Genomic DNA, 21827 nt, shown 5'->3' with positions numbered 1-21827 from the left:
GGAAAGCTAGAGCGATCATTCATAAACACTGCAGCTGGGATTATTTATGGTGAAATGATGTGAACTGGCATGTCTGATGCCCACTCTGACAACTACATCCGTCTTTGCCTGCTCTAAAAGGGATAGGGCAGATTTCCAGATATACAGTGTGGTTAAAGTTACTTACTGGAAGTAATAATGATGTATGGACCGTAGCTCAGACTATGACCAAGTGGAAGATGTTGCAGCAAGGCTCCAGTATGGCAGACCAAAACAGTACTCAATACTTAGAAACGATCACAACAGAACACAGCATCTTGTATGTCTAATTCATTTATCACTCAAACTTTGCCAAACTATGTATCATTGAACTTTGCTGAGTAGGTCTGCTATATTGAGGTCTGAGAGGAGATTCTACACTAATGAAGATGTATTCTGTTGGGGATGGTTAAATCGAATGCTAATGCTGTGTTGTGGGTTTTAAATGTTTTTAACATTTAAATAGCTACATTTGCTGCCTGTCTTGACAAACTGCGGCTGACTGGTGCATCTCTGACCACAGGATCTCAAACCTCAGCTAATGTCCATCGATATCACTACCCGTGAGTAAATCATACCAACTAAAAAATTGGAACAATACCTGTTAAGCACCATCTCCCCAACCCCCACCCGATTTCTCTGCTCAGACTCAGGCTGCCAGAGCTCCACCAGGCACCCCAAGTGTAAAAGACTAAACTGTAGCTTTTAGTAACAGCAGCAGAAGCTGCCTAGCTCCTGGTTACCATCTATAATTAATGGACTGGTGCTGCCGGTCCTTGTTCTGCTTCTGAACAAACCCTCTAGTACTGTAAACCACGTGACCATTACAGCCCTACAATAGTCAACACCCAGGAGGATGGATATGGCCAAGATACCATCAATACTTGAGCTGTAAAAACAGTGAAAGAGTGAGTGAAGAATTATTTTTATCCCGGTTGATTTATTTGTTTATTAGTTTCACATTTAGGCTATTCATTGCTCTCTGTTACTGGGACTTACACAGGCTATTCCTGTCAGTAATGTGTCCTCCGTATGAGAATTGATTCGATTATTGATTAAGTTGTCCACAGCAGGTAAAAAGCGTGAATGGATCAATACCCATTTTGATGAGTAAGAAGGACCAACTCTCTCTTTGAGGTTTTAGAAAAGCTACACTTGTATGACAGCACTATGTCACTCAGTCAAACATGAAGTGGAAGGCCCTTAGCTACTGACTGTGAATTGTAGTGATAGCAGTGTGTTTGGATCTACTTCTGTAAACTGTCTGTTGTTGTATTAGGGCTCGGATAAAAGTGTGGTTTGTTTTAATCAGAGCATAAACTGACATGTTGTTCAGAGGAAAACTGTCACGCATGCATGTTCAGCAAGAACTACAGGATATCCAGCCAATGGTGGAGCAGCAAATAGGAAAAGGTCCCAGGAGCCAACTTTCAACTGCACCTTGTTTTTTCTCATGAGCTCACCTCTCCTGTTTCCCACAATAGATTAATGCAGGCAACCATTTTATTGCAGCTAATTTGCACACCGTGAGTGTTCTTAAAACCGCCAAGTTATAACATATCTGTTTGGCACAGAGTCAAGGACAGATTCAGGTTCCAGTTTTACATTTAAGTACCATGCATAGATAAGCTCAGCTTTTAAGCTGCAATATAATATGCAATATAGTGACTGATGTCTAGGATTCACATGAGGGATAATGACCGAAATAGCAAGCATGCTTGTCCCAACATATCTAGACTGATTGGATAAGTGGACCATGGCCTACGTTACAATGTCTCCAAGGAAAGATGGGTGAGACCACAGATACTCTGACGTGACAAGTCCACACACATTCAATGAGAGAAGAAAGTAGTGATGGTAGAAGGAGATATGGGGCAGAGGGGTGGCTGATGAAACGCATAAATGAGATAAGGGTAATTCAGGACCTGTGTAATATACACAACATGTGACTTACAGGCAGCAATGACGACAGCAATGTTTTTTTTGTCATTATGATCTCCATGTAATTTAGGCCTATGAATTTATGAGTATAGCCTGACCTTTGCCCGAAGGAAAAAAAAAAAAAAGATAAGACAATGATGACATGGTGAGAATTGTGAACTGCACTTGGGTCAACTTTAAATATGCCAGCATTGAACCCAAAATCAAAGCCAAATTACCATATTGTTGCCTGTGGCGCCAGCCACTATAAGCATTATAATCATAGCTGTTAGGCCTACTAACATCATGATTACAGTAGCCATGATACCCATCAGTAGCACTGTTATTATCGTGGCCAGGTACATGGATATTATAGGATTGAGTTCCAGCATCCAGCTGAGTGTCATCATCGATTGGGAGAGATCAGGGCTCGGTTGAGGCGCATGGCCCCTTCGCTGGTCTACACTCCCACTGGCAAGCCGAGATGTTACACATGACCTAACAACCCATCCAAACAACCTCACTTCATCCTAATTAATAATCATATGGAATCATATCATCGCCCCCCCCACCCCCCTAATTTTGAATTTCACTTACCGATACCGGGGGCGGAGTAGATGAAATACAATGCGGAGGTGGACAGTGAAAAAAGGAATATAAGCCCAAGGAATGACCTTCTCCGGAACCGCAGATGTGTCGGCATTATACAGGCAGCAAAAAGCACACACAGGCACGTCTGCGTTATCTACAAATACTATAGAGCAGTTCCGATGTGTCCAGATGCCAGAGCCAGTGGTCCGCGGACAGACTGGGTTAAATGAGCCGAGTAAGGTGGCCGGTCTGCGGCAGCGGTGAGGAGCCAAGCGACTAGGAAGTCAGTCTATTTCCGCGGCAGGTCGAGCACAGGAGCTCCCAGTATTCAGTCAAAACATTCAGATCCCCATTCCATTAAGGGGATGGTTCCGGCTTTGGTTGAGAGTATGTCCGATGTCGAAACGTCTGGCGATGATAGCGCAGTTTAACCTGGCCTGGTGTTTTTCAGTGGGAGACCATCATTTGGCTCACACACTATGTCGCTGACGGTGCTCGGCCGCTCCTGCGCTTTGCTCGCCTGCCTGCTAGCGCCTATGAATGGGGCAGCCCTTTTGCGAAATGAGGAATATGAAGTGGGCGTTAGCAGTACCCGACAACAGCGTTAAGCAACGTAACCTGGCGACCAAAAAAAAAAAAAAAAAAAAAAAAAAAACTCGTAACAATGCAATCTCTTTGGCAACCGTCGCCAATGATGCGTTATGCTTTAGCTTAACAATCTCTAATCAACAATCTACTAATCAAAGCACCAGTGTAACCTCTGCCAGCTCATTTAAACCGAGGTTTGCTCTGACACACAAGTTAAGGTTGTGTGGAACCTATTTGAAACACACTAAAAACAATAACCTTTATTTTATTGTATTTAGAGCATATATAGGAATTATTTCATGGCTTTTGTACTAGACCTAATTTGATCATTGTCTATATATTTGTATGTATCATCCATGTATAAGTCGTGTATGGTGTATATACTTATAGACATGTAGGCTATACATACTTATACTATACTTTTAAAAAAATATATACAAACCCCTATTTGTCACCTACTTGTATATAATTAATTCAGTTCATTTCAAAACAGTTTTATTACACAAAACACAGTAACATACAAACAAATACACAATGTGTTAGAATCTATAAATAAGTAATTCATTAAATTGAGTACAGTAAAAAAACTAATTTTGCTTGTTTTAGCTGAATGTATATTTCTTTCTATTACATTTTTAAATAAAAACTGGAGTGAAATTTCTACCAGTGTACACATCCTCGGCCAATAAATCTGATTCTGATATTTGTATTATGCATGATATTTATGAAGCAATGTGAGGGCAAGAGGTGAATGCTATAATCTAGCCACAGAATACGATATGATTCTGGATGTGATCTGCAAGGCTGTTTAAATGTTTCCTACATCTGCAGACAATTTGCAGCAAGCGCAGGCTACAATAAAAACTACAATATCCACAAAGCAGCAGGCAGCCGGCTGACACTACACTACAGTGGCTCATGGGAAACCGAGTATATATGAAATACTGTAAACCATCTACACTTTATTTATGCCAATGAAAATGGAATTTTACCCACTGTGACATAATATGTGTATAAATATATATTTTGCAATAGTTGCGTCAAACTACGCCGGTTTATTTCTATGCCATTCTGTCACGTCGTCGAGGTAACGTAAAGACTACAATTCCCTACAAGGCGTTTACCAGGAAATGTAGTCGTTATGTCAACTGATGACCATGGAGCTGTCGACATGGACCTTCCAGTCTGTTTTGATCACAAAACGTTGCTTTTAGGTTTAAACTGACTAGTTTAAGAATGAAAGGTGTTGGCCGCGCTGTTGTGCTGCTGACCTTTGTGCTGTTATTTGTAAACCCGTGCGTGCCGGAGCGAGCTGAGAGAGAAAAGTCGCTGGACCTGCGTGTGAGAGATGACGGAGGCAGTGTGAAGCCTCAGGATGACACTCCAGCTGAAAACCCCAAAACATTGACAAAACCTGGAAAAGATGACGGAGCCGTTTCAGACCAAGAAGGAAGAAATAATGACGTGCCGTCTGTCAGGTTTGCTGTTGATCTCAGTGCTGGTTCTTTGGAGTAATTTAGCCTAATGTAGCTAACTAAGTTAGCACTGTGATTTAACAGTGAAAGACACGTCACGTTAACCTAACAGTATTGTAGATTTTATATTTCAATAAAATAAGCAGAGCTAGACATTTGTAAGGATTTAACAACTTAATTTAGGATTTCTGAATTCATACTAGTATTCACAATTACAAAAAAAATGTTGTCAATGGCTCTCAGTAGTATTACCTAATAGAAGACAACAAGAAAATAGCATGAAATGGTACAAAATTAATCATATATATAATATAATAATAGAATGGTGTGTGTGTGTGTGTGTGTGTGTGTGTGTGTGTGCGCATATATATATATGTGTATGTGTATATACACACACACACACACACACACACACACACACACATATATTTATAGTTTACGGTCTCTTCCTTTTAATACATACGTCAGGTGTTGTATATCTATTTATGTCTATATTAATATGAAAAGTTGTAAGCTTCACACTAACATGTTTTGTTTTTTTCTTCTGACTGTACCTTTGCAGCAAGTCTAATGACACTGATAACTCCAGCAATGAAACCCTCCCCTCTACAACACCTACTGTCAAGCCAACGACCCCAGCACCACCAACCCCCAAGCCCATTCTACCTGTGCAGACAGGTGTCAAGGCCCAAGAAGAAGAGCAGTCCAGTGGGTTGACCATATTCTTCAGCCTGCTGGTTATTGGTTAGTATTATTTATGTTGCTGCATTGATTCATACCTAACTATGGTACTGTCAGAAAAAAATAAAATAAAACATGGCATGCACGTCCAGTCTAGTGACGTTCTTAGCATTTAGGGGAGGAAGAAAGAAATGAATCCACAACAGGAAATATTATCCTTGTGGTTCATAACTTAGACCTCACATAGCCAATAATGGAGTGCAAATGTACAGCCACTTTAGTGTTTCATTAAATCAGATGTGTGGCTGGTGACTTAGGGTGAAGGAAGTGGATAAAGGAAAGGATGTGGTTAGACACAAAGTGCCCATTATGCACTTCAGTTCACTAAAGTAAAATCACATGCATATCACTGAAGTGTTCAGACCAAGTAAATGACATGAATCATGCACGAGGTTCCTAATTAGACTTATTCAGTTTAACGCATAAAAATGTTATTTTGTCTTGAGCGTAGTGTTTCAGTGGAACAAACTTGTTGGGGTTCAAATGCACAGCATGCAGAACCGTAGTTATTTGTCTTCTAAAGTTAATACCATGTCATCAGTGGTTTTACTGATATGATATAGGCAATTTATGAGCAGCCACATCAAATTGGAAGCTAGAAACGAGTCCTAGATAACACTTCCATATTAACAATATGTAGCGTTTCCCTTAAGCGTGTGTGTGTGTGTGTGTGTGTGTGTGTGTGTGTGTGTGTGTGGTTTAATTATGAATTCAACATCTCCCATCTGACAAAACAGTCCAGCTTTAATGAACCACTCTGCTGGCTTCAGTGTTGCATACACTCTGTCTTATGATTATCTCATTTGCTGCACTGCATTTCTTCTGGATGTATGAATAGCTGTTTACTTCATTGTGGCCTTGTGGTTTCTCATCAATATTACGCTAATATGTGTACGCACTAATTTAGCACACTGGTCTGGCCTATGGTACTGTCAAAATGAATGCACTGTGAGTTACCATGGCTACGGGAATGCCCTGAAACTAATAATGGCTGCTGTAATGGTTCTCAAGAATTTTGTGGTTAGTGTGACGGTACATTATCGCTGAATACTGAAAAGCACTGTACGTTGTTGGAGTAAAACTTTGAAACAAGCTTTGCACAAAAAAAGTTTGATTTCATAGACTGAAAATTACATTGAAAAGACAAAAAAGAAAAGTGTGAATAGAACAACTGTTCACAAGCATCCTCCTGTAAAACACTGTTGGTCAAGTATACTTGATGTCTTGATTAGAGAATGGTTACGTGTGGAGTGGTACTGAACTCTTATGTTGCATTGAGGTTTTAAAATATATTTAGAAGGTATTAAAAACTTATTAAATGGTATTAAATGTAACCTCAGGATTCCTGCATAAACCCTGCATATATGTATGTCAAGCAAGTGTATTTGTATTTGCATAGTTAGACTTATATGATGTATCTATTTGGTTTGCTATTGTAGGCTTTCAATGAGATCAAAGTTAGAGTTTCATGATATGTTTTTCATAGACAACTCTGTGCAGTCCACTGCAGATAATGTGTAGAAAAGTCTAGGCCTGAAAAAAAGATTCAAGACATTTTGATGCAGGGGTTATTTCTGTTCTGATCTGAGCTGGTGTGACATTATGATTGGGACATGGATGTATTTGTCCTGAATATTCATTCAGTTGTCTTTGCTCTCCTCACTCACCTCAGGTATCTGCATCATATTGGTGCACCTGCTTATCAAGTTCAAGCTGCATTTTCTTCCAGAGAGCGTGGCTGTTGTGTCTCTCGGTGAGTTATTCTTATGTAACGCGTTGTTCTGTGTTTACTTGTTTGAAGGCTCTCGAGGAAATCCTGTTCTTTTTTTTTTAAGGTGTGGACGGTTTCACTCCAGGAAACTAATGTTGAGTTTTCCAGAGTACTCCACTCTTGCTTTTTTAAAGCCTCTATAAAAAGTTGATGCAAATTTTTATGATTTACATCTTTTACACCTTTTCCTTGTTTTTTTCTCTCTTAAACATTTTGCCATAGTAGATTCCTTACATTATTGGCAATTCGGTTATTTCTTATGGTACTATTTTAAGTTTACCTTCTTCTCCACCTTATCAGTGTTTACTTACAAACTATTTCAATCTGCTTGCCTTGCATTTTTTTCTCTCTTCCACACAAACAGACACACACACACACACACTCACTCCTCTGTCTCTTATTTCACACACAAACACTGGTTTTCCCCATTCTTCCTCTCTCTCTCTCTCTCTCTCTCTCTCTCTCTCTCTCTCTCTTACGCAATAGTGTAAACTCCTCAGACTGTTTTAAGCTTGAACATTTGAAAGCTAGTATGATTTCACAGATATGTCTCCCACTCAAAGCTGGACCGGAAAAGGAGGACCGCCCAATCTGACTGAATGGCATTGACACTCCTTTTTTATAATGTTATTATAAATTAGTCCCAGATGGTTGTTTTACTAGATTTTTATCTAGTATTTGTCAAAATAGTAAATGGTGTGTTGAGATTTTTAACACTTGAAATGCCGATTTTTATGAATCTGGTAAGAATGTGTTTCATCAAAGTACATGAACAGGAAACTGCACAAATTAAAAGTATCTCATGCAACACAAGCACAATGTGCTAATTACTGCTTAAATTCATTTCAGACTTATTAATGATGTGTGTCTTGCAATAAACAACTGCAGTTAAACGGACAGGGCTTAAGCTGACCAGTTACATCAGTGCACATATATTCTGTTCACTTCCATCATGATTAACTAAGAGTGACTCATAAATCATAATCACTGAAATACCTGTTGTATGAATGGGTATATTGTTATTGCATTAAGTAATGCATGAGATAATGTTAATCTTTCCAGATAACAGCTGATCATACAGATTATCTTGCTATGCAGTTTGGTGTTTTGCATTTGCATCTCGCTTTTAACTAAAATGTGACGTTGTTTAGATGTTGGCTTGACTTGGCTGGCTTAACGGAAGGGGGCGGGGGGGGATCATTCAGTTTTTTTTAAAGATTGGTAGATAGCTAATTCCAGATCTTCCTCTTTGCATGTATGTCACTCGTGACACACATCTGTCCTGACCCTGAAGGCCTTTTCCTCTTACGTGCACACTGCACATGAGCCAGAGCTCGTCTCCATGTTTGGAGCAGGGGACTCTGCTGAGGAGAGATAACACTCTGCTAACAAATCAGGAAGGACCACTTTTCCTTCCTCATCACTTCCTCTCTCCCATCTCCTGATTATGTGTCTTCCTCTTTGCGAGCCCTTTCCTTTTCCTGCTATATCTTGGTTTTATACAATGCTTTGATGCTCATACTTAATTTCTTTTTCCATCTTATCTCTCTATGTTGTTTCTATGCCCTTTACATGTCTTTGTGTTTTTCTCTGCCTTTTAATTAACGTTCTATTGGGCTGTGTAACGAGAGCTGAGGGCCCAAGGGAATTTTTTCAAAGACAAAACTAAGACAATAGCCCTTTTACACTCTTTGTATTTAAGCTATCCCCAAACTATAGTGGCTTTTTGTCATGCATCCATTTGATTTTCTTAAAATAGCACTTTGTCTCAGGTTTGCATGCCATCTATTTTTCAGAGTAAGTAGAAGAAGCAATTAAATACAGTGGTATCCTTTTTCTTGTGTCCTTGCTCTTTCCAGGTATTCTGATGGGAGGCTTCATTAAGATCATCGAGTTCCAGGAACTTGCCAACTGGAAGGTGTGGTTGGATTACTTATTCACACACTGCTGCACAACTCTCTGTGTCCACACTGAACTGACCCTAAGTCTTGTTCACAACACACAAACAAAACACATAAACACATATGCAATGCACGAAAGTTTTGCACAGGTTTGCTCCATGTAGATTTTGTAAGTCATTCAGTGTAATCCTTTGAATTGTACGATAAAGTTACAAACAAAGGAGCTACACCCACTGCATTGTTTACATTAACTGTTGTTTTTACAGGGCAGGGACAACTGTAGGCATTGCTGACGCATTGGTTTATTGAAAACATATTGCACTAAGTTTATATAACCACTTTTCCTAGTTCTTGTATGACGCACAGCAAATTATACGGGAACCCCCCACCCACCCCAACCCAAGAAACATCTGTCGTCTTTGTGCTGTTTCTCATTCATTTTTTTTTTTCATTCCATTTTGCTCAGTCATTCATTTCCTGGCTGCTGTTTTTGTCAAAAAATCTCATCTCTTGATCTCCACTCCGCTACCTATCTATAGTGACACAAACCATTCTTTGCCTGCTATCTCTCCCCTTTGTGTCCCTATGAGCCCTCGTTTTTTCTCCCGGTTCTCACAGCCTTTAATTAACATTCCTTGTTCTCTGCCAGTGAGTGAGAGAACGAATGAACAAGAGAGGTAGAGTGAGAGAGATACAGAGAGTGGTGAGGGAGGGGGTGGAAAGAGGACAGGTTGTGTCAATGTTTCTTGCACACTGGGGCCCATTGTTTTTTAGCCTGGGGCCCCCAGGGTGTTGCTGAGTCATCGACACTAGTAACCAGAGCCCCCGGAGCCCCTTTACCCCTTTTACCCCTTTCCTGTGAATCTCTAGACTGAATCTCTTTTTTTGTGTTTAGTTTCCAGCAAGTTGATCTGCTCACCTGTCCACATATATATACACAGTGTTTCCATGTCTGATTATTACTCTATTAGAGTGCAATAAAGTTACACTGTGATATGCAGCTGCTTCTTTGCAGGAATATGCTAAGTGGTTTATTAGACTCATGCAAGCAGGTTTAAACTGGATACATCCTATCATGCTTGCAGCTACCTGTAAGGCATGATTCCACTTGGCTAATCTATCAGGCCTCGGGGACAGCCCCTCAAATCACCAGGGGGGGTTTGAACCCCTCTCAGGCAGCAGCATCCTGTCATCACTGGCTTTACTCTCCGCCTTTTCACCAGCAGTCAGCTTTAATTTGCTGTTTGCTACCAAGCCTTCTACAAGCCAGCGTATGAATAGCTTTTCTTTTATGTGCCTTTCTGGTACTGTTCACCACTTTCCTTTTCTCCCATCTGCCCATCTCTCCCCTGTGCTCTGACACAGATTGAAAATGGTATGAAGTAACACGCTAGCGGCAGTTTATCTTGTAGGTAAAACACAGAGAGCTATACATATACAATATATTTGAATATACTCCAGATAATAATTTGGTTTCCTCTCTGAATTAACATTCTAGCCTGTACTGTATTATATAGGCTTATCGTCTTTCCTCAGTGGCTGCAGTAGTGTGTTTTAAGCCCCAAAGGGCAGCATATACTTTTTAATATAGCTCTCCCATGCAGTGGATAGAGAGTGACACAGGGAGAGCAATTTTAATTGTGGTTTCAGGGGCCTTTTTCCCATGTGGTGATGTCACTGTGTGTCAAAGCCGAGCCTCCAGGGAGCCTGTACTCCAAACGAAGGTCTCTACATCGTTCCCGCTCATGTTTTTCTGCTATCTCTCGAGCCTCTTTTAACTGTGCCCCCTTCATCTTTGCCATTCATCTTTTCTAATTTAGTTCAAGTTCTGTTTTGGCATTTCCCCAGAGTATGCCCATCATCTGCTCCCTGGTTTTTATCCATTTCATCTTTTCTTCTCTTACAACATGTTTCTCTGGTGTCAACCAATATCAGTGTTTCTGAAATCTTATTCTCAGGATGAAGCCAGTCTAGTGCATTCTGGCCTAAAATCTAAATCTAATCTAAAAAATGCCAAACATTTGCTGCTTTTCTTAGTTTTTTATCATTGTAAATTAAATACCATTTGGGGTTTGGACTGTCCGACACAACAGTCAATTTGAAGACATTGGACTTTGTGAAAATATAATGGGTTAATTAAAAAAGTAAGTGTTAGATTATTGATAATAATTGTAAAACTCAATTATAGCGTCCTGCTAAAATGAGTCTCTACTAGCCTGCTAACATCTGTTTATTTAGATCTGTGTAGATACAGTATGTGTATGCAAAGTCTGGGTGTGCTTGTTCAGTCACCACAGTGGAAATTCCTGTATGCATGCAGAATTACAGCTGTACGTGTCAGATTGTATCTCATGTGTAAATATTCATTCCTGACCTTTCGCTTGCCGTGAAGTGAGAAGCTCTGCCGGAGATAAATGTCAAGGAAAAGCGTAACCTGGAAGCATTCTTTGTTGGCCTACTTTTCCTGAAATTTGAATGCATAATAAGACCAAGTAAGCAGGAGCATAGCCTTTCACTCTGTGCCTGGCCTATTTTTTTGAGTGAATAGGGTAGGTTGGTGCAGATAAATTTATCATGAGAGCCAGAGTTACCATTTTGACAACCAGTGTCCAGTCTTAATGTGCTCTGGTCTGGTCTCATCTCATTCGTCAGTTCCCTCATGCTCCTTTTGGGTCTTAACTCTGAATAATTAGTTAGATGGGGGAACAAAATAGATAATGAATTCATGAGATTATAAAACTCAGTTTCACCAGTTCACCTGTCACACTGTATTTCTACAACAAATCATAGGTAATTGTAAATTAAAACTGTGCTCGTCAGAAGACAGCAAATCATGTTCTTTTATGGCTCACCTCTCTGCAGTTACTCGTTGTTCATCTCACAGGAACTCACATCTCTGCAGAAATAAATAGATACTTTTTTTTATGAAACAGACATCAAACGTATAAGTAATTGCCTTCATGTCCATCTGTTTGTGGGGTTGTTGAGGTAAAGTCAGGCTCTACCAGCTGTCATAATACAATGAGAGAGATTGTTGACTGTATGGAGTAAATATGGGCTCTTCCATCTTTCTGACAGACACAACTCCAACGTCAACCACGGTCCAGAAATAGATTTTCCCTATCAGCCTTTACTAATGCATACCGAATAGTGATTTTTACATTGCTAACATAGATTTTGCACAGAACACACACCTAACATAGATTATGCACACACAGACTGGCTTATACAAGAACACATGGTGCATCATGCACAGACACATTGGCAGCCAGAGCGTAATGCATGGGCACATGATGCCTACGCCTGATCTGGGAGGCTGGCCCATTTAGCTGAGAAGCAACAATGATTTCATTATATTGCTGAAATAATCAGAGAGCTAAGGTCACTGGGATACTGAGTGTGTGTGAGTGTGTATGTGTGAGAATGTGTGGCTCACTCAGAGATGAAACAGCACATGTAGGAATCCTTTTACAGCATGTGTGGAAAGAAAAAGCATGAATTGGAATTGGCTGGCAGGCAGTCAGGCCCCCCCCCCTGTTGAGCACCTGATCAGCATGTGAGAGTGTGTTTGTCATGTAAAGTCAACATTTAAATTTGTTTAGTCAGATAAAGGGTTAAATAAAGGTTGCACAGCTCAGGCATGACCTCACACATCACTGTTTTCCCTCCCCTCTGAAGTATTAAGTCAGCTGACTCAACCAACATTCAGTTCTGATGAATAACTAAGTATCATTCAGTGACACATACACAAAATGTCCTTGTATGTAATTAGGATTATTGTGTTTGGATAAGAGACAATTGGAGGCTCATTCAAGATGACAAAGCATGACAGAATCTGTATCAACCCGGTTCATGACCTGGGAAAACATGTGATCAATCAGAAATATTTCCTGTTCACTGTGCTTCGTAATTGATTTCATATGAAAGAATTTCTGAATGTTTATGGTACCACCAGCTCCCAGCTAGTTGTCCTTTATCCTTTCCTTTATCAGTGTGCAACTCCCAGACAAGACTAGAATCAGTTTTTTGTTACCTGATCACTGCTCCTTTTTTTCTGTGGAGTGTAAGTAATGTTGTCTTTGTCCTTCTCTAAAAGGAGGAGGAAATGTTCAGACCCAACATGTTCTTCCTTTTGCTGCTGCCACCCATCATCTTTGAATCTGGATACTCTTTACATAAGGTACGGGAGAGTGTGTTCATGAAGCAGTTGAAAAATAAGGCACATTATGAATGTGATGTACTGAAAATAAACCAGCATATGCAAACATACAAACTTTTCTCTGCACATATTTAATTGCTGTGCAAATGTTTAACTTTGCTACAAATGTTTAATTCCCCCTGTACATATTTAATTTCTGTGCAAAAGTCTAATTTCCCTGCAAATATTTTAGCACAGGTTTTAATTTAAATTTAGATTTACAGTGCCCTACTTGTCTTTTTAATGCTGGCTACATGTTATGTAATACTATGTAACTTCAAATGTCATACCTAAGCTCTGTGTCCATGTACGTTCAGGGTAACTTCTTCCAGAACATTGGCTCGATTACGCTCTTTGCTGTGATCGGCACAGCTATCTCTGCCTTCATAGTGGGAGGAGGTATCTATTTCCTCGGGCAGGTAAGGATTGTAGTAGTATCTGTTAACAATTCTGGGGTCGTGGCACCTGTTTAGAGTGTAGATCTGTTAACAGAGTGTGTGTGTAGTTACAAATACCCATTATTACCGTTGCCTTGTTCACAACCTTTCTTGCTTTACAAACATTAACACAATCAGATCTCATTATTGCAGTTCTTAACAATTAATTCTCAACATTAATTCTTGATATGTTTTTTTTTTCTTTTTTTAGGCTGATGTGATCTATAAGATGACTATGACTGATAGGTGAGTGTTTGCAATTCACTCAAAATAGCATTAATCTATTGTGTTCTAGTACCAGAGTAACAGACAGGGATAACTGGAACTCAGGACATGAGCAAAGAAAGAATAGATTTAATTTTGGTGGGGAAAATCCCAAATGCATGTTTCAAAGGCCATCTTCTTCTCTACCTAAAAATGCAATTGGTACATCTCGTCATCCATTCCTTCAATTCAACACGGCTGTTAAATCTTTTTTCTTTCCCGGAATTTTGATCCAACACATACTGTATCTGTCCACTCATTACTGCCCCATTAACCATTCCTCGCTGTACGGTAATTCAATCAGAAATTCCTATTAAGTTATGCCTTGGAGTTATGCATTCCAAAAATCATGGGATTTATTAAAATAACTGATTGTGTTGCCTAAGTGAATACATGTACGCTCATGTCTTATGATTACTGTTAATCTTTTTCATTTTTCCCTCCTGTAGCTTTGCCTTTGGCTCACTGATCTCAGCTGTGGACCCTGTAGCTACCATCGCAATCTTTAACGCCCTCAACGTGGACCCGGTCCTCAACATGCTGGTGTTCGGTGAGAGCATCCTCAACGATGCAGTCTCCATTGTCCTTACAAAGTAAGAGTCTCTCCCTCACAGCTCATTTATTCTCTAGCGAACACATCGGCATGTTTACATTCGCCATGAGATGATGTTTATGTACTGTCAACACAGAAACACACTCTCAAAGTCATAGGGACATGTACACTCTGACTTTTATTTATAGGCAGAAGGCTAAGAGGAATTTGTGAGGCACTAATACACTTTATTTCCTTTGTTAGCTCTATTCCAAGGATGAGACAACGAAAGTATTCACACCCTCGATTCCAAAACATTTGGGATGTTGTAATTTGCAAATCCTTTTAGACCTAATTTCAGTTGAATATGAAACAAGAGAATACTGTATATTTAATGTTTACACTAATGAACTTTATTGTTTTTTTTACGAATACACACTTTCTAAATGTCAAACAAACAACACATTCCAAAAAAGGTGGGACCGAGAAATGTTTAAAAGATGATGTAACTGTGTTACCTACAGTCAGCATGCCAATTGCACACTCCCTAAAAACTTGCAACATCTGTGGAATTGTGATCTGTGATAATTATAACTGACACTAGTCATGCTGTGGGAACAAAAACAAATTATTGAGTTTACACTCCAGCAGTTTACCTTTCTGTACAATTGAATCTTCCAACAGTTTCTCAGAATTACTTGAAATCAAAATAAATAAATAAAACAAACAAACAATGAAAGCATATGAGCATAGTTTTGAGTCTTTTTATATTTTTATCCTTATTTTATCACCTGCTTCTGTGAGGATATATATTCCCCTTAGAGGTTTGCCCAGCATTGTGTCATGTCAGTTGGGGTGTGGACAGACACATTCCAACCTTTGAACTCCCACCGGCCTTTCGCAGATTACACTGTGACAGGAAGTGAGGAGAATAGAACCAGTGACTTATTTCATCGCCTCAGACATTGTTTCAAATGCAGAGGATGTGGGTATATTTTTAGTAAAATCTGTAAAAAAAAATTTGGTAACCTACCTGGTATCATACCAGAAATCCAGCTTACCAGTAATGAGGACCAAAAAAAAAAGTCCCTTGTCACCCATATGTTTTGCTATGAGACATAGGGCACAGTTTACAGTATCACCCTCTCAGAACTGTTCATCAAGCACCATCAGTATCAAGAGGGCGGGTGGTGGCTTCACACACCAACAAAAAAATCTCGACAGACAAGTCTGACAGAAACGGGGAGTTGGCAGAATTCCGTTGTTTGTACACATCACTGTTATCCTATCTGCTGTCTCTGTACTCACTTTATTGCCGCCTTATCTCTCCTTCTCACAACCAGCTAAATGTGCAAAGTGATCTCAAGTGTCTGCATGCCCCTGTAGAGTAAATGAATGCATGAATAATAGATAGGCCGAACAGCCCTGGCAGTTTGCTTGTTGTTAGCACCTCACAGGCTGGATTTCTTACAAAGCTTTGGCCCAGTTGTTTATAACAAGCACACAGCTTATACCTGTGTTGGAGTCTATTAATAAGCATGAGAATCAGATTATTAATTATGCTGTGTCGTCGTCTTGTTTTTCTGGATAATTGTCAAATGGGTTAAAACCACACAATAACATTGATTGTTTGTGTTCCTGTTACATCAATAATTGTAAATTATCCAAAATATTTTTTGGGGAATCAAACAAATATTAAATCCTTTTTTATCCAAATAAGTTTAAGTCCAAAGAATTAATTAACTGTGGAAATGCTGATAAATTACTACTGACAGCTTTATTTACTGAGAAACATTTCACAGACGTTGCAGAGTAAATGCTTGAGCACTGATGTGTCATTATAGTATGTCATCATAGTTTATAGTTGTTTTAGTTATGGTTCTAGATGTATTTGGAAGTCATGGCACTCCTAATGAGCTAATAAAAATAGACATTTGACATTCAAAAAAACAAATTACTGTGGCTGTAATAGTATCCAAATATATTCTGTGTGTGGCACAGTGACACATTATATTGTAGTCCTGTCATTGGGGTGATACAATACAGCTGACCCTCTGTTTAGCAAACAGGATTTTGATGGCAGGATTACAAACTCTGTATACTAATCCACACACACACACACACACACACACACACACACACACACACACACACAAACTTGTAGGATTCAGTGGTGGAGTTTGTCTGCCCTCTAGTGTCAGAAGTCTTACAACACATTGTGATTTACTACTGTCGTTTTTCTTTTTCTTTCCAGCACAGCGGAGGGGTTCTTTTCTCGCTCAGACAACTCCATGGTAACAGGCTGGGAGACCTTTTTGCAAGCTCTGAGTTATTTCCTTCAAATGTTTTTTGGTTCTGCTGCCCTGGGAACCCTCACTGGTCTCATCTCGGCCATTGTATCCAGACCAACCATTGTGTGTGAAATAAATGTAATTGTGTGTTTATCTTGTGTCATATTTAAATTCCTTAACTCACTGACTAGTTTCTAAAACACTTTGATCTGAGGAAGACTCCTTCACTGGAGTTTGGTATGATGATTATCTTCGCGTACCTCCCCTATGGCCTGGCTGAAGGCATCAAACTGTCTGGTGGGTGCACTTATACACAGGCTGCTTTACGTTTTATGTATGATTTTTATACACTGTTTTAATGCAATACTTCCTCTGCACCTACAGGAATAATGTCCATCCTGTTTGCGGGAATTGTGATGTCTCACTACACCCATCACAATTTGTCTCCTGTCACCCAGATCCTCATGCAGCAGACACTGCGCACTGTGGCCTTCATGTGTGGTCAGTAAATCTTCTCGCCCTTCTACTCGTTGTTTTTTGTTTTGTTTTTTTCCTAACTGCTAATGATCCTTTAAACATTTCATAGTTTTCCAGTCAATCTGGTTTGACATCCAACAGAAATGCTTCACACTACAGCAACAACACAGTAAATACAGATTTGATGGAGGCTGTAATTGTCACACTAAGCCCATGCTGTGATCGGCAAACATTTGAGCTGAACTGCACCGCACAGCATGCTTAAGTCGTTTATCTTCATGACAGACAAATGACAGTATGATCCCTTTTTTATTTCACAATACGTTCTCAACACTGTTTTCCAATTTTTCTCTCCAGAGACGTGTGTGTTTGCCTTCCTTGGACTCTCTATCTTCAGCTTCCCTCACAACTTTGAAATATCCTTCGTCATCTGGTGCATAGTAAGTGCTGTTGCTTTTTTTTAAATGTGCAAAATTTGATGTTCAGTTCAGCCATCTCCTGGATGTCTCTGTTCACTCCCATGATTGTAAGTGTGACAGCTGTTGTTTTCTCTGTAGGTCCTGGTTCTTCTCGGCCGAGCGATAAACATCTTCCCTCTGTCTTTCCTGCTGAACTTCTTCAGAGACCACAAGATCACCCCCAAAATGATGTTCATCATGTGGTTTAGTGGTGAGAGGATACAGTGAACCTTTTGACTAACGTGTTAGAAGAATGGCAGCTGACTGCTCTTTGTGTCTAAAGCCATGATCATGATAACATATTGTATGGTACAAATGAAAGTAGTGACTATATCTGAAATAAGTTGATTATAAAAAGGTACATATAGCAGTAAGTATTTCTTTCTGAAGATGTTTACAAGTCATGTTCTCATGTTTCATTTCACTGTCCTATTTCATCTCTGTCTGGTAGGTTTGCGAGGCGCTATCCCCTACGCTTTGAGCCTTCATCTGGGTCTCGAGCCCATTGAGAAGCGGCAGCTAATTGGCACCACCACCATCATCATCGTACTCTTCACCATCCTCCTCCTAGGGGGCGGTACCATGCCACTTATACGAATTATGGACATTGAGGAAAGCCAGTCGCGACGTAAGAACAAGAAAGACATCAATCTCAGCAAGACAGAGAAAATGGTAATGGTTGACACACTTTTCAGTTCGATCTGTACACACACACACACACACACACACAGACAGTTTGTTCTCTGCATTGATAGCAGCTGTGCCATCCTCTCATCCTGCCATCAGATCCTTACTGTTCTCTTCAGAGGGAAAAACATCAAAGGGTTGATTGTGGTTTGTGTGAAGGACACTGAATCAATGGGGAGTAAACCAGTCTCATCACAGAGATGCACACTTTGAAACTGCAACTCAAACGAGCGCAAATAAACCTGAACAGGTAGCATTAAAACAGTATCTGAAATGCACTGGAATACAAGTTCGATTATGTTTAATATTTCAGTTGACTCTTTTAGCTTGAACTCCAGATAATGGGTCATTCTTTTGAAGTACATTTCACTGGTGGGTTGCTTTTGTGATTTGTGTGTACAGTATTTCCATGTTTGATGTCTTTTAATGTTAGTGTTATACCCCGGGGTACCAGCACCCAGATCTATCCAGCTCTCATATCTTCTTTGATGTAATTCACTCTCTTTACTCCTTCTGCTTCTTCTCCCTAATCTCTGGACCTTCTATGTGTGATCTCTATTCCACGAGTTGCTCCTCCACCTCCTTCACCTCTTCTTCATTTCTCTCCTCTGCTTTAAGTTTGTTCTGTTTATCTGACTCCCCATCTCTTTCCTCTTATTTTCTCTACAGGGTAATACCATTGAGTCTGAGCACCTATCAGAACTAACAGAGGAGGAGTACGAGGCTCATATCTACCAGAGACAAGATCTGAAGGGCTTTATGTGGCTTGATGCTAAATACCTTAACCCCTTCTTCACTCGCAGACTCACACAAGAGGTGAGAGAGAAATCCTCTGTGCTACCTGGGGGGTTGGGGAACATGATATTGCTAATGATCCTTTAAACATTTCATTGTTTTCGAGTCAATCTGGTTTGACATCCAACAGAAATGAACAGAAATGCTTCACAGTACAGCAACAACCCAGTAAATACAAATTTGATGGAGGCTGTAATTGTCAGCCTGAGCCCATGCTGTGATCGGCAAACATTTGAGCTGATTTGCACCGCACAGCATGCTTAAGTTGTTTTATCTTTGTGATAAACAAATCACAGTAAGATCCCATTGCCTGCAGTCCTTTTTTGCTCAGTGTGACTGATTTTCTGTTTGTGCTATTTTTCTCTGCGATAGTAGGTCTGATCTAAATAGTGCAAGAAGACACATTGCTTTTCATACAACTTCTTCACAATAAAAGCGTTCTACTAATCAGTGTGAAGCTTTTAATTAAAAGGTTCCACAGGCAGGATCACAGCAGCACCGTGTGGTGCAGCTATCCCCTGCTGTGAGGTTGTAGTGGGAAATGCATGTAATTTACATTTGAGCTGTAGCCCACACACCACTTAACTGAAACACTCGCAGTAACACAAAACCTGAAGTGTGCTGATGTGGCAATTTGTGTTATGTGCAACTTACAGGACCTGTTACATGGCCGGATCCAGATGAAGACGCTGACCAACAAGTGGTACGAAGAAGTCCGCCAGGGTCCCTCAGGATCTGAGGATGACGAAGATGAAGCAGAACTTCTGTAAACTAAACAAACACTTTCAATTCTTAGGAAAACAATGAATGGACATTGTGTGTCCTGGCTGAAGGAGTGTGTGTGAGTGTGTGTGTGTGTGTTGGGTGTGTGCGAAGACAAGCAGTCTTTTCAGTGTCGGTCACATGCTTTTCTCGTTTGTTCACCTGCCTCCAACTTTATGTGACAGAAGAGTTTCAGTCAGTGCCCACAGTGCATTTTTATACACAATGTGGGCTGGAATGTGTCAAATCAACTTGTAGTCCCAGTAAAACTGGATTTGAAAATTGTAACACTGGATGAAGCAAGAAGATGATCTGTGAAAATGATATTCCTCATATGAATGCCATATTGTTACATGCTAAATAAAGATTCCCCAGGTGGAGGTTTCTTTTACAAAAACGTTGGCCCTGAAGGGAAAAACAGGGGAAAGGAAAGCTGAGAGGGAAATCTTATATGTAAAGCAACACTGATGCACCTTTTCACGTTTTCCTTTTCACGTTTGTATTGTTTACTGCTATGTGGCACTGTCTTCTTTAAGCTTTGCATGGAGTTTTACTTTGAGTCTGGGAAAGAAAATTACATAATGTCGCTAAATGCTCAATATTCAAAGTGGAATTTGTAATAAGGCACAGGTAGCTGCTTTGGCTTCCTGCCTGAGTCAACATTTAACATTCACACATAATGAACGTAATGAAGATAAATTACCACAAGTGATGAATGAGATACTACTGCACTGGTGGCAACAAAGAGAAATGCAGGAGGGAGTTAAACTAGTAAGATGTATGGGGTAAAACTGAACATTAAAAATTAAATTTATTTATGGTTCTAGTTTGCTGTCCTAAATTAACTTGTTTTAATTCTCTTGCCATAACATTGTGTATAAAGCAGAACTTCAGATGTTGCTTTTGTGATTTTTAACCATAGATTTTGAATGAAGGGCACCAATGAATGTGTGGGCAACCCGGGATAATGTCTTGTGGATGTTTATGTATTTTGTTTCTATTTATTTGTCAGATCTCTCTGTGCTGTTTGTGGGATAAAGGCTTTTATACAAGCTCTATGAGCACTGCAAAATTATAGAAAAAATGTATAATAAAAAAAATATTGACATCCTATATGTTGTATCGAGTGCTACTTTTGAGCTGCACCTTTTTAAAGAGTTTGCTAATTTCCACAAATGTGTATTGTATGTATTTATGATTGATGCCCTACAGTGTTCAAAATGCAATTTAAACATAAAAAGACTCAAGGAGTCAAAGGAACTCAAAGTAACATTATAGGTCTGGTGTATAACATTTACAGAGCTTTATTTACAGAATATGTCAGGAATTGAATATAATAATCATAATTATATAATTGGTGTATGATCACCTGAATATAAGAATCGTATTGTATCTTGGAATTGACTTTGAATTTTATATCTACATGCACTGTGGTTCCTTTTCTTAGGAGCCCACCTTGTTGAACCATCTTTTCCACAGTACCCAGAACAAACTAAACACTGACTCTAAATTATATATTTTGCCTTTTTTAAGCGTTTGCAACCACTGTAGTTTCTCCTCCTAGCAAGGAAAGGGTGAGATAAGGGGTTGTTCTCAGTAACTACACCCCTAGATACCACTGAATCCTACACTGGACCTTTAAACCATTAGATAAACTATGGCTAATTGAAAAGAGTAGTAGAATACTGTATAATAAATTCAAACTGAAAATCAGATAAACATGTATATTAATCTAATTAACCTAATCTTTATAAATGTATATTTTATTTAACCTGACTTAACACATATTAAAGTCTGCCAAACAATAACTCAGGATAGCACATAAAAGTACTTAAGTATAGAGAGAAATGGTGAAATACCATAAAAAAAGCAGGCATTTTTTCATCTCACCTATTATTATTATTTTTTTAACAACTGTTGT

At 39.5% G+C, this 21827-nt stretch overlaps 2 protein-coding genes across 2 annotated transcripts in view; one reads left to right on the top strand and one right to left on the bottom strand.

Annotated features, from left to right (window-relative positions):
- b4galt5 (UDP-Gal:betaGlcNAc beta 1,4- galactosyltransferase, polypeptide 5) overlaps positions 1–3176 on the bottom strand; it is a 28533-nt gene extending 25357 nt beyond the window's left edge. Inside the window, exon 1 of the mRNA XM_010751709.3 lies at positions 2536–3176. Within this exon, the coding sequence (XP_010750011.1) occupies positions 2536–2641 (106 nt within the window). The 5' untranslated portion in view covers positions 2642–3176. The remainder of the gene's footprint in view (positions 1–2535) is intronic.
- A 1058-nt stretch (positions 3177–4234) lies between these two features.
- On the top strand, positions 4235–21019 carry slc9a8 (solute carrier family 9 member 8). Its single transcript, XM_010751720.3, has 16 exons — positions 4235–4595; positions 5155–5336; positions 7006–7086; positions 8964–9022; positions 13102–13185; positions 13521–13622; positions 13852–13886; positions 14354–14497; positions 16691–16832; positions 16919–17024; positions 17112–17228; positions 17562–17644; positions 17762–17873; positions 18114–18334; positions 19019–19165; positions 19801–21019. The coding sequence occupies exons 1-16, from the start codon at positions 4354–4356 to the stop codon at positions 19912–19914; spliced, it is 1971 nt and encodes a 656-aa protein (XP_010750022.2). The 5' UTR covers positions 4235–4353; the 3' UTR covers positions 19915–21019.
- Positions 21020–21827: the final 808 nt, after the last annotated feature.

Source organism: Larimichthys crocea, chromosome XV (genome assembly GCF_000972845.2).
Source record: "Larimichthys crocea isolate SSNF chromosome XV, L_crocea_2.0, whole genome shotgun sequence".
In the NCBI taxonomy this organism is placed as follows: Eukaryota; Metazoa; Chordata; class Actinopteri; family Sciaenidae; genus Larimichthys; species Larimichthys crocea.
This window is presented reverse-complemented; position numbering and strand designations above follow the sequence as displayed.

Bases quoted from the DNA above. Each gene is read 5' to 3' on its own strand.
- slc9a8 (XM_010751720.3), top strand. From the start codon at position 4,354: ATGAAAGGTGTTGGCCGCGCTGTTGTGCTGCTGACCTTTGTGCTGTTA. The intron at 14,498-16,690 runs GTAAGAGTCTCT...TTTTCTTTCCAG, and splicing joins GTCTCCATTGTCCTTACAAA to CACAGCGGAGGGGTTCTTTT. The intron at 19,166-19,800 runs GTGAGAGAGAAA...TGCAACTTACAG, and splicing joins CTCGCAGACTCACACAAGAG to GACCTGTTACATGGCCGGAT.